The sequence below is a fragment of the Lithobates pipiens genome, unplaced genomic scaffold (assembly GCF_037356315.1).
Source record: "Lithobates pipiens isolate NorthernLeopardFrog02 unplaced genomic scaffold, aLitPip1_a1.2 Scaffold_22, whole genome shotgun sequence".
Taxonomy (NCBI): domain Eukaryota; kingdom Metazoa; phylum Chordata; class Amphibia; order Anura; family Ranidae; genus Lithobates; species Lithobates pipiens.
In genome coordinates this window covers 317,886,311-317,908,581 of record NW_027507784.1, presented here as the reverse complement: position 1 = coordinate 317,908,581, position 22,271 = coordinate 317,886,311, and the positions used below count along the sequence as shown (strand labels likewise).

Sequence of the window (22,271 nt, the reverse complement as noted above, 5' to 3'; positions counted from 1 at the left end):
ACAAGATGTCCGCTTTCCCCTTCTCAGTGTATCCTTACTTTGGAGGAGTGCGGGGGTGTAGCAAGATGGCGGCGAACAAACGTCACTTCCGTCACACATTCTGACAGGTCGGCTAATCTGACGAAACACTGCAACCTTTTTCCCCTTAGCGCAGCCTGGAACGTCCCCTGTCTCCAGACGTCAGATGTTTTTATTTTAGCACGGCGACTCTCATTGGCTGCTCCGCGCGACCGGGCCGGTGATTGGACCGAGAGTTCCACATGTGCGCTGCGATTGGCGACCAGCATGGGAGGCACGTGATTGGTTGGGCGATGGAGGGTTGTGATTGGTCAGGGCGCTCTGCTACGTGCGAACTGCCGGAGGCGCTGGTAAAGAAGCAGCAGGGAGAGGCGGCTGCTGGCTGCGAAGCGGGCCGGGGCAGCGGGTAAGTGTGTGCCGGGGAGAGCTGGCGGGGGGGGCAGAGCAAGCCGAGGAGAGGCTCATTGTACCAGGAAGGGCGACATTCAGCCTGGACTGGGAGATTAGATATCACCGCAGTCCTGACTTCACATACCGACCCCATATACGGGCCACAGACACCCCACAGTGCGACTGTCACAGGAAGAGCTCGGTGCGGCCTGGTGCTTGGACATTAATACAACTAACTTATTCGTTAAAAAAAAAAAATATATATATGTATGTTGATATATATTTTTTTTAACTAATAAGTTAGTATAGTATAATAATAGGTAACCAATTACTAATCAGCCAATCACATGGCAGCAGCTCAATACATTTAGGCATCTAGATGTGGTGAAGGCGACTTGCTGAAGTTCAAACCGGGCATCAGAATGGGGGATGAAAGGGGATTTCAGTGACGTTGAACGCAGAATGCTTGTTGGTGCCAGACGGGCCGGTCTGAGTATTTCAAATACTTCTGATCTACTGGGATTTTCACACACAACCATCTCTCCGGTTTACAGAGAATAGTCCGAAAAAGAGAAAATATCCAATGAGCTGCAGTTGTGTGGAGGAAAATGTCTTGTTGAGGTCAGAGGAGAATGGGCAGACTGGTTCCAGATGATAGAAAGGCAACAGTAACTCAAATAAGCACTTGTTAAACCCAAGGTATGCAGAATACCATCTCTGAATGTGCAACGCACCGAACCTTGAAGATGGGCTACAGCAGCAGAAGACCACACCAGATGCCTCTCGTCAGCTAAGAACAGGAAACTGAGTCTGCAATTCACACAGGATCACCAAAATTGGACAATAGAAGATTGGAAAAACGTTGCCTGGTCTGATGAGTCTCTGTTTCAGCTGCAACATTCAGATGGTGGGGTGAGAATTTGGCATAAATATGAAAGCATGGATCCATCCTGCCTTGTATCAATGGGTCAGGCTGGTGCGTGATATTTTCTTGGCACACTTTGTGCCCCTTAGTACCAATTGAGCATTAAACACCCTGACCTACCTGAGTATTGTTGCTGACCATCTCCATCCCTCTATGACTACAGTGTCCCCATCTTCTGATGACTCCTTCCAGCAGGATAATGCACCATGTCACAAAGCTCCAATCATCTCACCGCCGGACAATGAGGTCCCTGTCCTCCAGTGGCCTCCACACTCACCATATCTCATCCAATAGAGGACCTTTGGGATGTGGTGGAATGGGAGATTGGTATCATGGATGTGCAGCCGACAAATCCACAGCAACTGTGTGATGCTATCATGTAAATATGGAACAACATGGGTTAAGTATTTGCTAGTAGGGGGCGTGGCCTAGGTGGTCATGTGAGCGGACGTCTTTCTGAGCAGCTCCGTCTTCTCCCGCTACAATCCTGCTCCATCCTGGGTTAATCCCGCACCAATCGCCGACCGAAAGACACCGACTGCACCGGAGGACCCCCCCCCCCGCTTCCCTGGCAGGTGATATCGGCGGATGGGCAAACGCAGAAGGCAGCCGCCGGCGCGAATGTCTGCGCACACACGCTCGGGCCAAGATGGCCGCCGGACCACCACCGCGGAGCACTGTGATTCTCCGGCCTCCACGCCGGATCTCTTTGGGGAATCCTCTCCGCCGTCCTCCCCGGGACATCCGGACCCCCCGATCCTGGAGTCGCAGATCTCGGAGGGAGAGGAGGCGGAGGGGAGCGGCCGGGATCCGACGCTTGCCGATGTGCTGCACACCATTAAGGTAAACCATGTGGCTCTAATGGGGACTGTGGCTGAAATAAGAAGTGACTTTACATTGCTGAGACAGGATGTTCAGAAAATACGCGGAAGGGTGGATGAGACTGAGAAACGTATTAGTGACTTGGAGGATGCAGTTGACCCTATCTGGCCTAAACTTAATACGGCGGGGGGTAAAATTGCCTCCCTGGAAAACAAGATGGACGACCTCGAGAACTGCCTCAGACGTAACAACCTGAGGCTGGTGGGCCTTCCTGAGCGGGTAGAGGGGTCTGACCCAGTGGCCTTTCTGGAAAGTTGGCTTGAGCAGGAATTTGGCCGTGACACCCTGTCCCCCTGCTTTGTGATAGAACGGGCTCACAGAGTCCCGGGCAGACCTCTCCCCGCGGGCAATCCGCCACGTACCATGGTAATTAGGTTGCTGAACTACAGAGACAGAGATGCTATACTGCGGGCGGCCAGAGTGAAAGTCAGCTTGAAGATCAATAATGCTGCTGTGTCACTGTATCCGGATTATTCTGTGGCGGTTCGCAACCAATGGGCGCAATTCCAGTCTGTTAAACGCAAGCTGAGAGAACACGCAGTGAAGTATTCTATGATATTCCCGGCTACCCTACGTATTGTCTATCAGGAGAAGGTTCTTTTCTTCCAGTCACCCAAGAACGTCCTTGCATGGTGGGAATCCCTGCCCCAACCCCCTCAAGATCCTGCCTGAAGGATAATGGCCTGGATGGTTATCATTCTATTTTCTTCTTTGCCCCCCCTTTTTTCTTTTTTGCAACTGCCTCGGTCAGGGAGGCGGGTCTCTGCTGCTCTTATTGAAACATGTTGGGACTAACCAGATTTATTTTTTTTTATGTTGCGGGACTCTTTTTCTCCTCCATTTTTTGGATGAGTACCTGGGAGCTGCTCCAGGCAGAACGATTTTGAGCCACATTGTGGTGAGGTTATCTAGTTGTGGATAATTGCATGGCTATCAGGCCATGCGCCCCACGCATGGCCCCAGTTTTGGGTACAAGCCCGCTCCATTTCCGTGGGAGCAGGGCAGGGTTGTTGCTGCTACTTGGCAGCCCTTTATTTGTTGTCTGCTGTATGGGTGAGATGTGTGTGGTGTGTGGATGGATGGGAGTATGTCTGTGTCACCTGTCCCCCTGGAGGTACTGTGGCTCTGGCTGTCTGGTGAGGGATGGTTTTGGGGTTCCTGGGCGGGCTACACCCGCTTGTTCACGTTCTTGTACACTATTCCCAGCCCATACATGGCTGAGGTAAACATATGCTCCTGGAATGTTCGGGGGCTAAATTCTAAATTTAAACGTGCATTGGTGTTTGAGCAGATTAAACGACTGCACCCGCATATTCTTTGTCTGCAGGAGACTCATCTGGTGGGCTCAAAAATCCTTGCGTTAAAGTGTTGGGTGGCTCACAACTTTCATTCCACTTACTCCAACTATGCTCGTGGGGTGGCCATCTTAATACGCAAGGGGTTACAGTTTGAGTGCCATCAGGTGGTCTCGGACCCCGGGGGTCAATTTTTAGTGTTACATGCCACGGTGCTAAGAACTCCTGTCATTCTGGTCACAATTTATGTTCCTCCGCCAGCCACGGCCACGGTATTCTCCGATCTGAGTACTAAGTTGTCACTGTTACCTGTTTGCCCTACGTTTATTGTGGGTGATTTCAACTCGGTGCTACAGCCTGATCTGGATCGGTTGAAACCACATGGAAGCGAATCAAGAATGTTTAGTAAATGGTGTGAGGCCTATGGATATGTTGATATTTGGCGTTGGAAATTCCCGGGGGTAAAGGTATTCTCATGTCAATCCAAAACGTATGGCTCTTTGTCCAGACTAGACTATGCACTGGCCACCGGGAGTTTGATGCCGGTCGTCAGGGCGATTAAATATATCTCTCAAACAGTTTCGGATCACTCACTACTGCAGGTTACCCTTTCCCTGGGGCACTGCCCTTCATTTAGGGTGTGGAAACTTAGTCCCTTGTGGGTGTCCACACCGGGGATACAAGAGGCCATTCCCTCAGATATGTCAGACTACTGGTCCACGAACACTGGCACCACGGCAGCGGGACCTACCTGGGATGCCTTTAAGGCGGTACTGCGCGGATTGTACATATCCCGTATTAAGCATCATAGACGAGCGGGGAGGGCCCAACAACTGGATCTCGAACATTCCCTTGAGGAGGCTAAACGTAGACATGTACTCAACCCGACTGAGACCACTCGAGGTGACCTGACGAATGCCCACAAGCTGTTACAGTTACATCTTGTGGACACGACTAAAATACAACAACTACACCTGACAGCAAAACTACACGAACACGGGGGTAAGAATGGGAGGCTGTTAGCCTTCCTCGCTCATACGGATTATCTGGATAGTTCCATCTCTGCCATACAACTGCCCAATGGTTCTACTACTGAAGACCCGGGGGCGATAAATCAGCAATTTACCTCATACTACAGTGAACTTTATGACGATCCAGTGCCCCCATCGGAGGCTACATTTCAGGGTTTTTTCTCGTCGTTGGTGTTTCCTGGACTGGAGGAGGCCCAGCGAGACCTCCTTGAGCAGGAGATTACTCTTGAGGAGGTGGAGGCAGCGATAGGTTCCCTACCGCCTTCGAAGGCCCCCGGCCTCGACGGTATCCCTTCGGCGTGGTACCAGACCTATACTGAATTGGTAGCCCCTAAGCTACTCCTTACGTACAGAGCGTCTTTGAACATGGGATCTCTTCCTGACTTCATGAATGAAGCCCTGATAGTGGTCTTGCCCAAGCCGGGCAAGAACAAATTGCTATGTGAGTCCTACCGTCCTATCTCCCTCCTAAACCACGACGCAAACATTTTGGCCAAGATATTGGCTCTTCGGTTGCAAAAGGTTATACTCTCATTAATCTCGCCAGATCAGGCTGGGTTTATGCCTGGACGTAGCACTTTTGACAATATACGCAGATTATATCTACATATCCATAGAGCATGTAGGGATAAACAAAGTGGTTTGGTACTGTCCTTAGATGTGTTAAAGGCATTTGATACGGTGCGTTGGTCATTTTTGTGGGAGACAATGGCTAACATGGGCTTTGGCCCACTATTTACAAAATGGGTCCGCCTGCTATACGCTAAGCCAAGTGCGAGGGTGAGAACTAATAGAGATGTCTCATCACCATTTCGGCTGTTTTAGGGGGACTAGACAAGGGTGTCCCCTGTCCCCGCTCCTGTTCGCCATCGCCATAGAGCCCCTGGCCCTGGCGGTGCGGCAGGCTTCGGGGATAGGGGGCATCCGAGTAGGATTACTGGAGGAAAAGATATCTTTGTATGCAGATGATGCCTTGATTTATTTGGATAGTAAGGAAGGCTCCTTTCATGGTCTCATGCGGGTGGTTGAGGAATTTGGTGATGTGTCTGGTCTGAGGGTAGGTTGGGACAAGTCGATAGCTTTCCCCATCGGCCCGCGCTGCTCCTATGATTACTTGACCGCGTCTAAACTTCAGACGTCCCAGTCATTTAAATATCTGGGCATTCAGATACATAATGAGCTCCCCAAATATGAAGCCTTGAATATTACCCCAATCACAAAACAGATGGTTGACAGACTTCAAGCGTGGGCAACTCTCCCTCTCAACTTAATAGGTCGTATTAACATCTTTAAGATGATATTCCTCCCAAAATTTCTATACTGTTTTTGAGCTGCCTATTTTTTGAGCTGTCTATCTCCCAAAAAAGGTATTTATGAACATAGAATCCAGTGTGTCCTCCTTTTATCTGGCAAAACTCCCATCCGCGATTTGCCAAGACATCTTTACAATCCCCTAAATCGAAAGGAGGCCTGGCCCACCCGAACCTAGGCAAATATTTCCTTGCCTCCCAACTGACATATATATATGATTGGTTGCATTCCAACCCCCAGCCCCCCTCCGCCATTCTCATGTCAATCCTTCATGCCCCGTTTGACTCGGTTAATGACGTGCTGCACAGAGCCCTACATTCTAGATGCTCTAGATTCTCCCCTATGGAGGTGGGTCTACTGGCCTGGAGAGAGGGAGAGAAACTTCTTTCTATTTCTACCCCGGGCAGGTCACCACAAACACCGATATGGGACAATCCCAGTGTACCTGAACTACAGGGGCACCCGGACTCCCAATGGTGGGCTAGGCTGCATGTTCTGCGCCTGTCCCACATCATCAAGGGAAATGAGTTTGAATCCTTTGAAAACTTACGGGGTACCTTCTCAATAGATAACAAATTTTTCTACAAGTATCTACTTCTTAGACATGCCATTAGGGCGCAGTTTGGTTCCTTGCACATAGAGCTTCAGGAGTCCCCTATGGAGGACCTAATGTCTTACCCGGATCTTACTAAACAGGTTACAACTTTTTATGATCACCTCTCCAGGGTAGGAGCAGACCCATTTTGTAATTCCTTTGTGAAGTGTAAGCGTTTGATACCTGCCCTGGTAGAGGAGGGGTGGGAGGAAACTACTGAAACCTGCTTCCAGGATATTATCAGCACTTCCGACCAATATGTTGAGTTTAAGTTTATTCATCAGCTGCACTACACACCGGCTAGACTGGCTAGAATGGGTTTGAGAACTGATGCCTTGTGTCCTAGATGTACTCACGATAATGCTGATCTATTTCATATGTTTTGGAGTTGTCCTGGACTAAATGTGTATTGGACGGACCTGTTTACATTTTTTGATGATCATCTTGCTCTCCCGGTGCCTCAAACCCCTGAGGTGGGGCTGCTGGGTATATTGAATGACTTTGTCCACAGGGCGTCAAAACGGACTCTTCTGCGTACCATTTTATTTTATGCACGTAAAGTGATCTTATTGCACTGGAAAGACAATGTTCCTCCCAAAATTCAATCACTGTATGGTATTATTAATGGTGAACTCCCTAATTTTAAAATCGTGTATAAACACAGAGCTTGCTTGAAAAAGTTCCATAAGGTGTGGCAACCATGGTTGGATGTTTCTGGTTCATTTTGGGGGACGGTCCTGTCCTCGCAGGACCCCCTGGGGGGGCTGCGGGGGTAGGGCCGGAGGTTTGGGCTTTGTGGATGGTGGTCCCTGGTATGGGGGGGGGGGGGGGAACGAAACAGGGTGGTAAATTGTTACTGTATGACCTTATATGGCAGCTATTTATGTTGAAATGATACTGCATAGGGGGACGGTGACAGGTGTGAGTGTGATGGGTGTGTGTGCGCGAATGTTGGCATGTCTGTTGTTGTGTCTTTGTTTTGTTGGGGTTTCTCTGTGTTTTTGCATATAATGGTAGCAGTTTGGTTTACTCCAACGAGGCGTCTTTATTGTTGCCTCTGTATTCACCTCTGGAGGGAGACTCCTTGACTTATGTACTGTTTGCCTTATATGCTGTCTGTATGTTCAAAAATATCTTAAAATAAACACCTTAAAAAAAAAAAAAAAAAAGAAAATATGGAACAACATATCTGAGGAATGTTTCAAACTTCTTGTTGAATCTATGCCATGGAGAATGAAGGCAAAAGGGGGTCAAACCCGGTACTAGCAAGGTGTACCTAATAAATTGGCTGGGGACTGTTTTCTAACCAACCACGTTATTGGTGTATAAATAAGGGGTAACATTCTGACCACTGACTGGTAACGTGAATAACATTGATTATCTAGTTAGAATGGCATCTGAAGCTGGGATATATTGTGCAGCGAGTGACCATGTTGTCCCTGAAGTTGATGTGTTGAAATGGGAAAAAAAATGGGCAAGTATAAGGATTTTAGTGACTTTAACAAGGCCAAACTGTAATGGCCGGGCGACTGACTGGGTCAGAGCCCCCCCAAAACTGAAGCTTCTGTGGGATGTTCCCGGTGTTCTGCAATGGTCAAGACCGACCAAAAGTGGTCCAAGGAAGGAAAACTGGCAAAGCAGCGGCAGGTTCATGGGAGGTCAAGGCTCATTTTAACACATTGAGCTTGAAGGCTGGCTCGTGTTGTCTGATCCAATAGAAGAGCTAATGTAGCTCAAATTGCAGAAAAAGTGAATGCTGGTTCTGATGGGTGTGATTGCAGTTTGTGTATGGGGCTGCAAATCCTCAGACCGGTCAGGGCTCCCATGCTGATCTGTATCGACAGCCAAAGGTGCCTACAGTGGACATCAGAACTGGACCACACAGGAACGGAAGAAGGTACCCTGGTCTGATGTCTTCAAAAATGGTTTGAGTTGTCAACTTGGCCCTTTTTTGTAATTAAAAAAATAAAGTGGAAACCAGTAAGTGAACCAAAAAAGTTTTAATTTTGGGTGTGTCCCTAGTCCACCTCCTGAAGAAGTAGGACTCCACCCGACCCGATGACAGGAGGTGTGAGGGCACAGAGTGGCGTGAGGGCCGGTGTAACGGGCAGCACCGGCTGGTGTTTGCAGGAAGCAGATGACTGTAGATTACCAGGCAAGGACCAGGAACACAGTGACACTCGATTGGCAGACGCTAGCATAACCGGGACACAAGGTAAAGGGTCATCAAAAGTCAGGCAGCGAGGTACGGGAACATCAGGTGGAGTCAGGATACAAGCCAGGATCAGTACACAGTCTGGCAGTGAGGTGCAGGAACAGAGTCAGAATACAAGCCAAGGTCACAGCAGGCAGAAATCCAATAGACCGGTCAGAAGCAAGCCAAGTCGTACACTGGTAACTGGGTATGGTAGGTCAAGGTTCGGGTAAAACCAGAACTAGCTGAAGACACCCTCACAATCCATTCATGCATAGTCTAGCTTAAATAGGCCGCCCATACTGGACATGCATGTGTTTGTGCTCATGCTAATACGTTTGCGCATGCATGCCAGTGCCTCCTGTCCTGCAAGTTGGCCTTTGCTCAGAATTATGAGCATGTAATTGCCCTATGGTTCCAACACTTACTGAGCTTCTCTTGTGTCTCCTCATTGATCAGCCAAAAGCTAACCATGGAGTACTAAGCGAGGAGGTCTTCAGAAGGAGGAAGGGATATAATGGCCACACAGCCTTCCCCCCTACACTTCAGAGTAGGACCGAAGACCCACACCCTCCATTCTGAATGAAAGGAACATCGATTATAAGTGCAGGTGATGAAGAAAAAAAAAAACAAATATGTGCCAGTTCCCCACCTCTTAACTTACAGCACTGGAAGGATCTGCTACTGATGGCTTTCTGACAGATACCACAGTATACCTTCAGAGGTCTTGTGGAGTCCATGCCTCGACAGGTTATGGTGGGTGGTCATAAGGTTATGGTTGATTGGTGTATATGAGTATTAAATCATTTTCTGTTCTAATACCTCTCATAGACTGGATGTAAGAGTATCCCTCACACCTGTCATATAGATGGGAAGTGGGAAGAATTTCCCTCGCTTTTCGTTATGTAGATGCGAGGTAAGAATAATTTCTTGGTGCCTCTATGGCAGCATACCAATGGTTGGTTGCTCCGCCCTCATCCAACCCACAGGACCACTTAAACTCTATAAAAATAAAGAGCTGTTTCTCCCCCCCCCCCCACCCCACCACCACCTTATTCTTGTAACGTGTCTTCTGAACCTTAAGGATTATAGAAGGGAGGGTGTATGCTGGCATGGGTAGGCACCAGGAAAGGAGAGTATTCAATTTTCCATTATCCCTCACTTCCTGTTCTGACACCTGTCATGTCGACCGAACAGGAAGTGAGGAATACTGTTCATATTTCCTGACACCTGCCATATAGGTGGGAAGTAAGACGAGAAATCCCCTGGTGCATTACCAAACGCTGTGCAACCCAAACCTTGAGATTTGTAACCTTTTTGATAGGACAGACTGTGCACAGATCTGGTTTACAACTGATAATGGAAATCTGCCAGGACAGTAGAAGGCTAATTATAGTAAACCTAATCCCATCCCTCTCCTTCACATTATAAACCAGAAAACTGGGTAGGAAGTTTAATCAAGTAAAAAGGTAAGAGCTAGTTTTCCAGTGTGAGGTGACCCCTTCCTTCCTGTGACTCAGGACCTTCATTTTGCTTTGAACATTACTGAACCCTTTACCTGTTTATGTATATAGGGAATGGAAGCAAACAAGAATCCAGCTTTGTCAGATTGTTGACATGCTTCTGATTTTACTATTAACAGCGCAGGTTAAAGATTATAAGACGGAGACTCTGGACGAGGCCAGGTACCTGGGGCTGTTATCTGCTCTCAGGAATGTGCCGCACCTCTCCTGAGTCATGGCCGCCTGCTGGAGTTCTGTTTGTGCGGATTGCTGATATCTTGCGTCACGCCATGTAAATGTTTGTGTGTGTGTGCTCAGATGCTGAAAACTTGGTGTAAATGGTAACAACACAGCTTATTCGGCAAACAGCTTTTTTTCTTCTTGTTCCTTTTTTTTTTTTTTATAGCTGAACCGCAGGCAAACTGCTACACAAATGAAATGAGTATGAGAGCCGTTTTTACCATGCAAAGGATTTGTATTTCTATCCATCCTGTCCTGTGATGTACACAGCTTTGCCAGACAGCACAGCCCTGCCTAGCAAGCAGAACGTTACTTGGTCTTTCACAGATTCGTTTTCACCTATAGGCCTGTGACTAGACAGTGAAGGAGAAGCAGCTCAGTGATGAGATCACCTCTGCTCTCTCCTCCTATCATCATGCCTTCTTGCGGCATGGCTGACTGGCTGCTTGTGCTGCTTTTCTCTTCCTCTGGAGTTTTTAGCTACATTTGAATCCTTTTTTCTCCTTTTTTTACAGTCTGAGGATGGCGGAAATGCAGCTTCAGAAAAAAGGAAAAAAAGCAGACGATGGGATTGGCACTGTGGTGGACTTCCTATTGGCCAACGCGAGACTGGTGCTCGGTGTGGGAGGAGCGGCCATGCTCGGTATTGCCACGTTGGCTGTAAAAAGGGTAAGAATTAGTATGTGGCAGCATGATATCTATTGTAGCATGGAAGTATTTGTCAGGAGTCGAGCCCATGTCAAGAGATAACTTGGATGCAGTTAAGCAGATTCAGAATCGCCAGCACCTTAAGTTTAATGTGGTCACTGTGAAGACAGCTTCATATAAGGCATAAAAAAAAACAATGTTTTGGGGCCCATTAATAAATGTATTTTATAGCGCCTGTTAATTTACACAGATCTATATTTATTATGGACCAATTTAGACAGGAGACAATTAACCTACCAACATGTCTAAAAATGATTTTAACTTGAAAACAACTGTAAGAAAAAGGTTTAGTCTTTAAAGTGGTTATAAACCCTTACAAACCACTTTGACCTACAGGTAAGCCTAGATTAAGGCTTACCCGTAGGTCCAAGAAATGTCTCCTAAACCTACACAGTTTAGGAGATATTTGCCAAAATACAGGCGCTGCCGTAGACAGCGGCGCGCATGCGCACTGAGCGTGCCACTGTAAACGGCGATATGCCGCGAGTGGCGGCTCCCGTGCGCATGCGCGGGACTGGCGTCATCGCAGCTCCTTCGAATGACAGCGCCGGAGCAGCGAGACCCACCAAGAAGATGGAGGCTCCGTACACAAGGGGACAGCGGTGACTTCGCTGGCTCCTGTGTCAGGTAAGTGACACATAATGGGCTACTATGCGATGCATTATTATACATTACTATTACCATTATGCTTTACCTTTGCAGGGAATCAAAGCGGGAGTAAACCCATCAGGGTTTACTTCCTCTTTAAGTGCTTAAACGTTCCTAATTTACAAACAGAAGTCTATTCCTTTGATGTAAAAGACATTTTATATACACACACACACACTTTTTTTTTATATTTAACATTCCACTGATGGAATGTTTTAAAACTGGCTGACTGCCCAGACTTTGACTTTTGAGGGCACAGAGCAGAGAAAAAATTCTCTGCAGACCAAAGATCTGGAAACCCTTTGTCAAGATCTCAACCAGGAAAAAGAAATCGCTGTTATGATTCTTGACGATTAATTGTGCAGCTCTACTATGTGCAGGTTATTTGTTCTATTGAGAATGTCAGAGAAAGCATGGAGGAAATGGGTTCTCCTTGTGTACCATAGTTTATTAAAAAAAGACCCTGGGGTGGAGCTATACTCTGCACCGTTTAGTGCCTCATCCTCTCTTCCTCTACAGCTTATTGACCGGGCAGCCTCTCCTCCCGATGAGAAAGACCCAGAGATGAAAGCGGAGCAGAAGTCCTTTGAGGAGAGCTGGAAAGAAGCAGTTTTGTTAAAGGCCTCTCCAAAACTTGCACAGAAGGGAAAGCGTGCCGATCTCAGTGCTTCATTACCACCCCCAGAGCCCAGCCAGCCTGCTAAAGGTGTGTATTATACTAAAATGACCATTCCATGGAAGCCTATCACAAATCTTGGGCAGTTGCCTATAGTAAAACCAAGAAGAGGTTACCTATAGTCTAAGTCGCATGTCAAACGATCAGCAGATCCCCAGATTAGGCAGCTGAATGTCTTACAAAGAAACTTTAAAAGTAAATTTGCCTGAACCCCCTAACCCCCACCTTCCACCATCTCCTGAGCCTTTCTATTGGTTGGTGCCATACATTATATTAAAGTGGAGGGCCACCCTGAAAAAAATCATTAAAAAAAAAGTGTGTTTTTTTTTTTTTTTTTTTTTTTTTACTTACCAGAAATGCCTGTTGCTAGGCACATCATCCTAATCTGCCTCTTCCTCCTCCGCGGAGATCTTCTTTCTTCTCTCCTCCATGCGGCATCTTCTGGGTAATGGGTCGCGCTGTGTTCTGGGAACTGTGTGTCCCAGAACACAGTGTGTCCCATTCACAAAGAGCTGCGTGACTCGCACATGCGCAGTGAAGCCGCAAGGCTCCACTGCCTGTTTATCTTAGATAGAATGGCGGCGCCGGGACCCGAGGGACGGGTCGGCCTCAGGCGGCCGACATCGCATGCGCCCTGGACAGGTAAGTCGGCTTATTAAGTCAGCAGCTACAGTGTTTGCAGCTGCTGACTTTTTTTTAAAAAGGTTGTAAACCCTTACAGACCACTTTGACCTACAGATAAGCCTAGATTAAAGCTTACCTGTAGGTCCAAGAAATCTCTCCTAAACCTACACGGTTTAGGAAATATTTGCAAAAAGACAGGCACCGTTGTCTATGGCTCATGCGCCGTAGACAGTGGTGCGTAGGCACACTGAGCATGCCGCTGCTAACGATGCTAAAGATTCAGGTATACTAACTTCTGAGGGAGGGGTCTATTGTTGCTGCTGCAGTGGTTCTATGGTTGCTGGGGTTCATCCATTGTTGCTGAGGGAGGTTATATTGGGTTGTGGAGGATTTGATGTTGCTGGCTCCTGGGGATCTATTTTACTGCTTTTCTTGAAAACATTCCAGTAGGGGTTGGATCCAAGGGATGATACTGAGAGGTGGAACAAAGGGACAGTGATTGGAAGTGGGTAGGGGGCAGAGACGAGGGTAGTTCCTGAACCTATTCTCTGATAGGGGTGGAGAGGTGTGTGTGTGTGTGTGTGTGTGTGTGTGGTGCGTTTGGTTTTTTGTTAGGAGAAGAAATGCTAAGTACACTTGTGGTTGGCTGATGTCACTGGATAGGCTCTGGAGTGATCCCAACTTTAATGTCTGGACCGATAACTGGCTCGGCCTCTCGGGAAGCCGCTGAGAGCCTGAGCAAACTCCAGTCACCAGAAGACTGAGTGATCGTCATTCTTTGATCGCTCAGTTCTCAGTCATATAGGCAGTAGGAGACAGAATCGGACTGAAGCTTCATCCACTGAGGTAAGTATAATTGTTTGTATTTTTACATTCTTGAACTTTTAATTCCAAAAAAATGCATTAAGGTAAAAAAAAAAAACCACAAGAAAAAGCCCTCAGGGTGGGGCAGGCTTGTGTGTGTGTGTGTGTGTGTGTGTATATGTATGTGTGTATATATATATATATATATATAATATATATAATATAATATATATATATATATATATATATATATATATATATATATATATATATATATATATATATATATATATTTTTTTTTTTTTTCACACACACACAGTGGTGAGAGATTAGAACACCTGTCAGGTTTTTATTGTGGTCTTTGCACCTATTAGGGGAGGTTCATCCTTTGTATTTTGTTCTGTTTAGTTTTATTCATGGACAAAAATGCCACATTTTTGTGTTGTCTTCAGAATGGTAAAAGGGGGGAAATTGGGGCACATGTTTTGACAACAACCAGAGATTCCCTCACTTTGGAGGCATTTCATCTCCCTTCCAATTTTCCTAATCTGACACAGATGGCAAATTAAAAGCGGACAAGGGTTATAACCCTCCCTTATTTTATCCCAAATGGGGGGAAAAAAAATGCGTTTTGCCTTTTAGGTCTGCCATAGTAATTGCATACCACTTCAGCTGCCTGGATGTACTGATTACTGTAGGTAACCTCTGTGAGAATTATGCAGATACTAACTTACCTTGCTGACTTCTCAACTGCCTCCCTGTCATGTTAATCCACTGGCTTTAGTGCTTTCTAATTCACTGATCCAAAAGAAGTATGCAGGTGATGGTCATTACTGACTTCATTGTTGGATTCTTCAACTTTGCCAAGTTGGTTCTCGTGTCTGCCCATATTGGTCCCAAACTATGACTTCATTGGCCAGTAGTGAGATGCAGGAGGGATGGGCAGTTGTTTCATAGGATGTTTTGAAAGGCACCAAAGTGTTCTTCATGTTTGTTGGGACACTCTGGAAGGCATCACAATGTTTCACCAGGCACCTCTGCATGTCCTCAGTTTTTTTGTTTTTTGTAGAGTGTACATTTATGACCACTGCATTTTGGATCTTTTTTTGAAAATTCCTCATTTTTATCTTTTGCCATTTACAGAGGCCACGGCTGTTACTCAAGAGACTGTCCCTGTTGACGTGAAGAAGATTGCTATCTGCTTTACCCTGCAGGAGATACTCCTGGATTATTACACAGTTGAAGCTTGTGTGCCAGAATCTCAGACAGAAGCAGTCAGACAGCTGGTGCTGGACATCAGGAATGAGCTGCAGGACTTTCTGAAGGCCAAGCACCGAGAAATGCCTTTCTCTGCCCTGCAGTTAGGGGGGTCGCTGGGTAACAAACTGCCCGTAGCCTGCATAGACCACACATGCTTATTGCTACCTCTGATCCTGGAGCCCCATTTGTGGACTTTTGTACCAGGACAGACAACTATTCTTAATGACCCTCGGTTCTGGATGATTAAACGGGCCAACCTAGAGTACACAGCTAGGGGAAGCAGTCCCTGGGATCGGTTCATGCTGGGGGGCTACCTTTCCACTCGGACAATTGTTGAGACCTTGCACAAGATAATTGTTGGGTCAATTAACTGGCCAGCCATAGGAACAGTGTTAGAGTGTGCCATAAGGCCAGTCATTAATCCGGATGTCCTTCAACTGGAAGTGACCCACTGTGACTTCACACTAGTGATTGACATTCTCCCAATGGCTGCAACCAAAGACATTGTCCTGGTCGCTTACACTCACTCAACAGCTCCTGCAGAAAACCTTTGGCACAGAAGCTTCTACCATGAAGAAACCAGCCGGCTCCAAGACCTGGACAGCGCTGACTCTGGGGTCAGACAAAAGTGCCTCCAGATTCTTAAAAGCATCTGCAAAAAGCACCCCGGTCTCACTCGGCTGTCCTCAACCCAGCTAAGGCATGTCCTCTTGCACATCAATAACGAGCCCTCTGATTGGACAGAGGCTGCTTTGTCTGATCAATTTCTGCAAGTTATTGAGTCTCTCATTGGATACTTGGATCAAGGGTTTCTCCCCTGTTATTTTGACAATGCAGTCAATTTATTTTCTTGTTTGACCGAGGACGACATAGAAGAGATGGGATATACCCTGTATCAGATTTTTTCCAATCCGGAGTCATTGTTAAACAAGTGAAACTCCTTGCTATCCTAAATGCCCTCAGTATACTGCTGAACTTTCCAAGCTAGCCAGCAGCACAAGACTAGTGGCCTCTTTAAGTGCTGTAGGTGAAATTTTATAGTCTGTTTGCCAAGTGTTTAAAAAAAAAAAATAGCCATATGAGGAATTATTTGCTACCTGCACTTTCCAAGTCTGTATATTATGAAATATTTTCTTGTCTCTTTACAATCAGAAAAAACTGAGATGGTGATATAAATTTTTTTGTTTTTCGGATCCCATGTTTACCATTTTTGTTGGACTCAAACTACAACCATGGTGGTCGAGAGTCGGCAACTGCACATTATACTGAGCAGGCGGTAAGCTATGCAAAAAAATAAATAAAAAGGAACTGGCTGTACGTTTTGGGCAGAAATTGCACTTCTTACCTGGACTGGCATTTGACAAGTACCCTTGTAGGGAACCCACCTAAAATCCCACACCTGGAGCCTAACTTTTTCTCTTGCAGTAACTTCACTCACCATGGTTTGCAAAAATTGCTTTTGGACTGGCCTCTTGACTAATTTTGGTGCGTGTGTCATTGGGTTGAAGGTGAAACAAATTCACATAGTGCACACTGGCTCCAGTTAAGCTACAAAAAAAAAAACTAGGGAAGCTTAAAATTTTGAATACAGGTATACAAAGTCACCAGCACAAAGAGGGGAGATTTTAAAGTCTTTTAATAAAGGTGGTCATTGACAACAAGACCATATAAAATATCCAATGTGTTTCAAAAACCTCCCCATTCTTCAAGGCTTTGAGGAACCTTTTTGTAGGACATTTCGCAGTTGGAGTATAACTTTTTTTTCGTTGCGGACGATAAAAAGTTCACTCTCCCTGTATCTCAGAATTTGCATTTGCCCCCCTTCTTCTTTAAGGTGATTTGTGTTTTCTGCTGGGTGCGGTAGTAAATTTTTTTGAGAGATTTGTATTGGGAGTGAGAATAGTCTAGATGGGTAGCACATCTTCTATATGTGAATGACTGAAGCTCCCCATTTAACATATACAAGTGTGCTGTGTTTCTATTCCCCCCCCCCCCCCCCCCCTTCTTTTTTTTTTATTTATTTTTTTTTTTTTTAGGTTTGGGGCATTTAAGCCAGTGTGCTGTAGATTAGAACGAGCCTTTCCAGCAGTGCATGCTGGGAGCTACAATTTAATGAACAGTTGATTGCTTGAATCTTTGTTCTTACTGCTGCTATTATTAATACATTAACTGGAGACGTATAAAAGATATTCGGGTAGGTGCACATAACTTCACAAGCACCTGTATCCTGTTTTTTTTTTTTTTTTTCTTTTAAGATTTTTTAATTGCATTGTACACTATAAATGTTTGCTATGCAAGCTGTTTTTTAATATTTGCACAAATCCACGGCAGTTTTCTTAACCTTGATTCTAAATTGCACTGGTGTTGAGATGGATTGACTCTTTTTTGTGTGCACTCAAGCAGCTGTTTGTTGCTCGGGGAGCCACCTATACAGGAGGTACTTGAGACACAGTGATATCTACTTATTAATGAACTGGAAAGATTTAAGAAATCTATTCATCCATAAACTGGTGAAATATGTAAACTTGAACCAGGATACTCCAGAGTAGACTGGTCCACCTAGCTTTCATCAATGGCTGACTGGTTTAATAAAAAAAAAAAAAGAAAAAAAATTTGTTTGAGCCAAGCTGGCCCAACAAACTATACTGCAATAACAGGTGCACTTTCTGGGCGCGCACTGTATTATCATCCATCTACCTGATGTATGACATGTTTTGGTATTACCTTTGCCATTCGGCAGTTTAAAACCGTAAACAACACTGATGGTGACTGGTCTGCTTGGACCTGTCTGAAGAGGTAACTTGCCTGCAAGCGAGAAAAACTGCAGCTTTGTTGTGTCGTCAAACCCTGAGCAGTGTGCTTGCTCACTGCTAGATCGGTTGGGTCAGTACTTGATCCCACAGCTAAAAGAAATGCTTACATTTAGCCACATTACAAATCTATTTGGTGCCAGCCATTTGCACTGGTTCAACAATAGATTGACTAAAATCTGTATTGGTAACCCAAATGCCTATCTGTGGACACAAATTGCCACATAATGCTGATATTCCCAATGTAGTAGTGACATGTTTCTGCCAAACATCTAACCAGGGAAGGGTTATATAGTCTGCTTTTCTGTGGTTTTGGAATGAAGAGTTGTCATAAAAATTCATGAAATTGTGAAGATTCATAAAATAGCATTTTTTTTTTTTCCATCCAAATGTTTCCCTTAGGGCTTATTTAGGTGGGTGCCAAGACACACCCTTTGTGCTGAGCTGTTATTTTTGTTTTTTTGGCTGCATGTGCATCCACCTTGGAGCTGCGTGTAGGTAGCCAATACAATTGGATGCAGAGTTTGCACATACAGTCATATGTCAAAATTTGACATGTGGGCAGGAGTGGGTGCATGGATCTGAGCGCACTGTCTGCATTTGGATCCCTGTACCCGCTTCTGCCCATATATCGGTGACTGTGCAGCCACTGCATGTACACCCGCTTCTATGGGCTGCCTGCACACTGATGTGGTGCTGTTTGATCGCACCATGCAGGGGCAGCACAGTGTACCTGCGAGTTTAAATTGTGTCCCGCTTGCTTCTGAAAGCGCACCAAAGATGCAGCATGGAGGAGCTTTTGTGCACTTTCAGAACACGCACCAGAGTCGTGAGGCACAATATAAATCTATGGGAAAGAACAGCTAACCTGATCCAAATGTGGGTAAGCTCTGCTGCACCTGTTGTGCACGAGTACCATAGGGCAGCAGTGTAAAAGCAGTTTTAAAATGGAGGATGGATCTCAGCTCCCTTAAAGCACAGCAAAAAATAAATAACTCTAGCCCCCCTAATTGAAGATTGGAACAAAAGAGGTATCAGATTTTAAAAATGGTATGCCAGTGTACTTTTGTGATCTGAGCTATGCAAATAATATATACCATGGTCATGCCCCTCCGCTGTCCAATTTTTGGTTTGAGGCCTTGTGCTATATATGAAATGAAAATGATCTCTTCCATTTCTTTTAGAATGTCTGTCTTTATATTTACCTGTTACTTTTCCTATAGTATGTGTTCTCTGTGCCAAACCTTTTATTTACTACAAATAGACCCGAGCACTGGACTTGTGCACATCCCGGCTTATTTTGTCACCGTACCCAACCAGAATTGGCCTCTGATAGAAAAGTAAAGTTTGGCTGCTGAGGGGCAGCAGTTTAAAGATGATGTTTAAAGCAAAAGCTGTAACCACCTATGAGCAGATATCACTAGTGTCTTTTTATCCTTAAGCCTTTTGCACACAGGTATGTGAGGCTGTCTAAAGTAAACTGTGGGTGTATTTCCACACCTAGGGACAGAGCTGCAGGGTATAGGCTGTAATTGCAGAAATGCGTTTATGTAAATCTCTGAACATGGCTTGGGCTTTATGTCCTTGATTGTACTTGCAGAACACACAGCATATAGCCATGTACAGCTATTTATTACTATAGGTGGCTATTGTAAAAATATGCCTGCAGTTTACTTTGCACAGCCTCATGTGTGAGACCATAGGAAGCAGAAATACTCTGATGTGGTTTCACTTTGTTACTGGACCTGATGTCACGGTTAAGTAGGCCATGTATGGGTCCGTGTGTTTTTTTTTTTTTTTTGTTTTTTTTTTTCATTCAGCTAGTGGACTCATTCGAGGTGGATGGGGAAATCCTCCCTGTTGTGTTCTGATGGTAGGAAAGACTGCCACAGCTGATTGAGTGGCTTTTATCCAACAGGTTAGGAAAAAAAAATGGGCCTCCGTAACAAAATAAAAAGGGGCACACAAATGGCATCCCATCTTATCTAATTGAGCAATCTCCTGTAGATTTACCAACAGCTATGTAGTTTGCATGAGAGCCTGCTTGGGCAATCCCTTCCACTAATATACTATCTGATCCTTCTATTACAGTGTTAGGAGATCTAAAAGAGATTGTAATTTTGTGGGGCTAGCTCCAGTCTCCCTTTGACAGGATCTTTATGTCTGGGCATAGGAAGGACTGCCCAATCACTTGACTGTCACAGTAGTAACATGATCAGGAGTTGGTCCTGCAGAAAGACTGTGCTCTCAGCACAGAAACCTTAGCTGCTAATGGACACAAAATCGCACTCTGTCACCGCACATATGTGTTACATGGACTGCAAATGGTTAAGAGTGCACTTTTTTTTTTACACATATATTTAAAATAGTAGTAGTGATTTACTTTAATAACACTGCAGTTGTGTACATGTAAACTGTGCAACCAAAAAAAAAAACGTTGAGAATCTGTCAGTGTAAATTGCATATTTTTGCTGTTTTTGGTCAGAGTGAGCTGTAAGTGCTGCATTGATTGTAGTTTTTTTTCTGCTTAAAAAGTAATTCTATTTTTAAAAAAATAAAAATAAATTGTGATAATGGTTTTTGTTTTTCCTTGGAAGAGTTGGCTGTGTTCTGGGACTATGGTTTACGGAACGTGTGGAATTGCTGTAAATGGGAACCTCAATCACTTTTTTTTTTTTGCTTCGATAAATTGTGTAAATTTTTTTTTTTTTTTTTTCACACACACACACACACACACACACACACACACACACGCACGCTTCTATCTCACCACCTTGCAGAGAGCGGTTATGTAAACCCAGTTGCATATAAAGATGTTGGTGGCTTCTTAATTTAACACTCGGTGCTCTACCGTCATCAATCGCAATCCCCCTGATCTGTCCACTGCCCTGACAAACCATCTTCTCCTTGGGGTCTTGACACGTTTTAAGCTTGTCTCACACAACCTTCAGCTTGTATAAAAGCAACATGTACCGCAAGCTTTGTTTTTTGAAGCTTTTAAATTATCATTCAACTCCACTTTGTAAATGTTGTACACTCATCCTAATGTTAGTACTACTTGCCACCTTTTAAATAAGCTGCTAGCAGGCTTTCAAGAGGTTCTGAAGCATGGTAGTAGCTTTATCTTATTTTTTTAAAGTGGCAATCAGCACTCTAATTAGGGTCTGTGTTCAATGTTTACAGAATATTGCTGAATGGTACTTTTAAGCCCAGGTTCACACAGGTGCGTTGCGAATTGAAGCTCCGGTTTCACTGCAAAGACAAAAATCTGTTTTTCATAAGTGAGGGGGAGGCGGAAGGGGGTTGGGGAGAGAGGAGATGGAGACAATTTCTGTTCAGAACGGAATGCATCTGTGAATCATATGTGTTCCCATAGAAGATAATGGGTTGTAATTCGCAATGCACAGAAAACGCACTTTTTTTGTGCAATGCGAATGCAACGCACATATGTGAACCAGATGCAATCAAATTAATGTATTTTAAAAAGTCCTGTGAATTGGATGCGGTGTAAGCCACATCTAATTCGCATAGGTGTGAACGGGGGCTGAAAGCTCTGCAAATTCCTTGTCAAAGCTTGCTGTTCACATTGCTTATATAAGCTGAAGAGTGTGTGAAATTGGACTTCGTCTATGCATACTAAAGCTGCCTCCATTGATTACCAAAATTGTGTTTTTTTATTTATCTCCCCCAATATCCATTCATAAATGGGTGGGACGTTCAACTTAATTTTTATTGTAGTTCACTTTAGGTGGTGAAAATCAATGCTGGCTTCCCTGCTCAGTAACATGAGCAAGTTTGTTTGCAAAAACAAATACATTCAATTGCAAAAAAATAAAATTGAAACATTTTTACAACCTGAACATCAAGTGCCAGTTCACACCACATGCAATCCAGTGCAATTTTTTTTTTTTTTTTTTTTTTTTTCCCCCTGCATCAAAAACAAATGCAAAGTAGGTTCTATGGTTTCCAATTCACACCAGTGCGGAGAGTTCCACAAAAAAATTAAATAAAGTGGGGGGGGGGGGAACAAACATCCAGACACTCACTTGAATGCGCATACAAGACCAGATCTGGAGTTTTTTTTGTGGTGTGAATCGGCCCTTATACAGTTTCTGAAAGATGATCCTGAGTGATGGGAACTCTTAAGGCGTCAGCATACCAAGACATTTTGGACAATTTCATGCTCCCAACTTTGTTCCAAAAGTTTGGGGATGCCCCCTTCCTGTTCCAAAGTCACTGCTCACCTGTGCACAAAGCAAGTTCCATAAAGATATGAATGAGTGAGATGGGGTGGAGGAACTTGACTGGCCTGTATAAAGTCCTGACCTCAACTTAATAGAACACCTTTGGGATGAATT

At 45.0% G+C, this 22,271-nt stretch overlaps 1 protein-coding gene across 1 annotated transcript; it reads left to right on the top strand.

The window, feature by feature from the left end:
- Positions 1-281: 281 nt before the first annotated feature.
- On the top strand, positions 282-20,487 carry MIEF2 (mitochondrial elongation factor 2). The gene is made up of 4 exons (XM_077449439.1): positions 282-424; positions 10,899-11,052; positions 12,259-12,445; positions 14,987-20,487. Exons 1-4 carry the CDS (start codon positions 312-314, stop codon positions 16,036-16,038), a joined length of 1,506 nt encoding a protein of 501 aa, XP_077305565.1. The 5' UTR covers positions 282-311; the 3' UTR covers positions 16,039-20,487.
- The last annotated feature ends 1,784 nt before the right edge of the window (positions 20,488-22,271 follow it).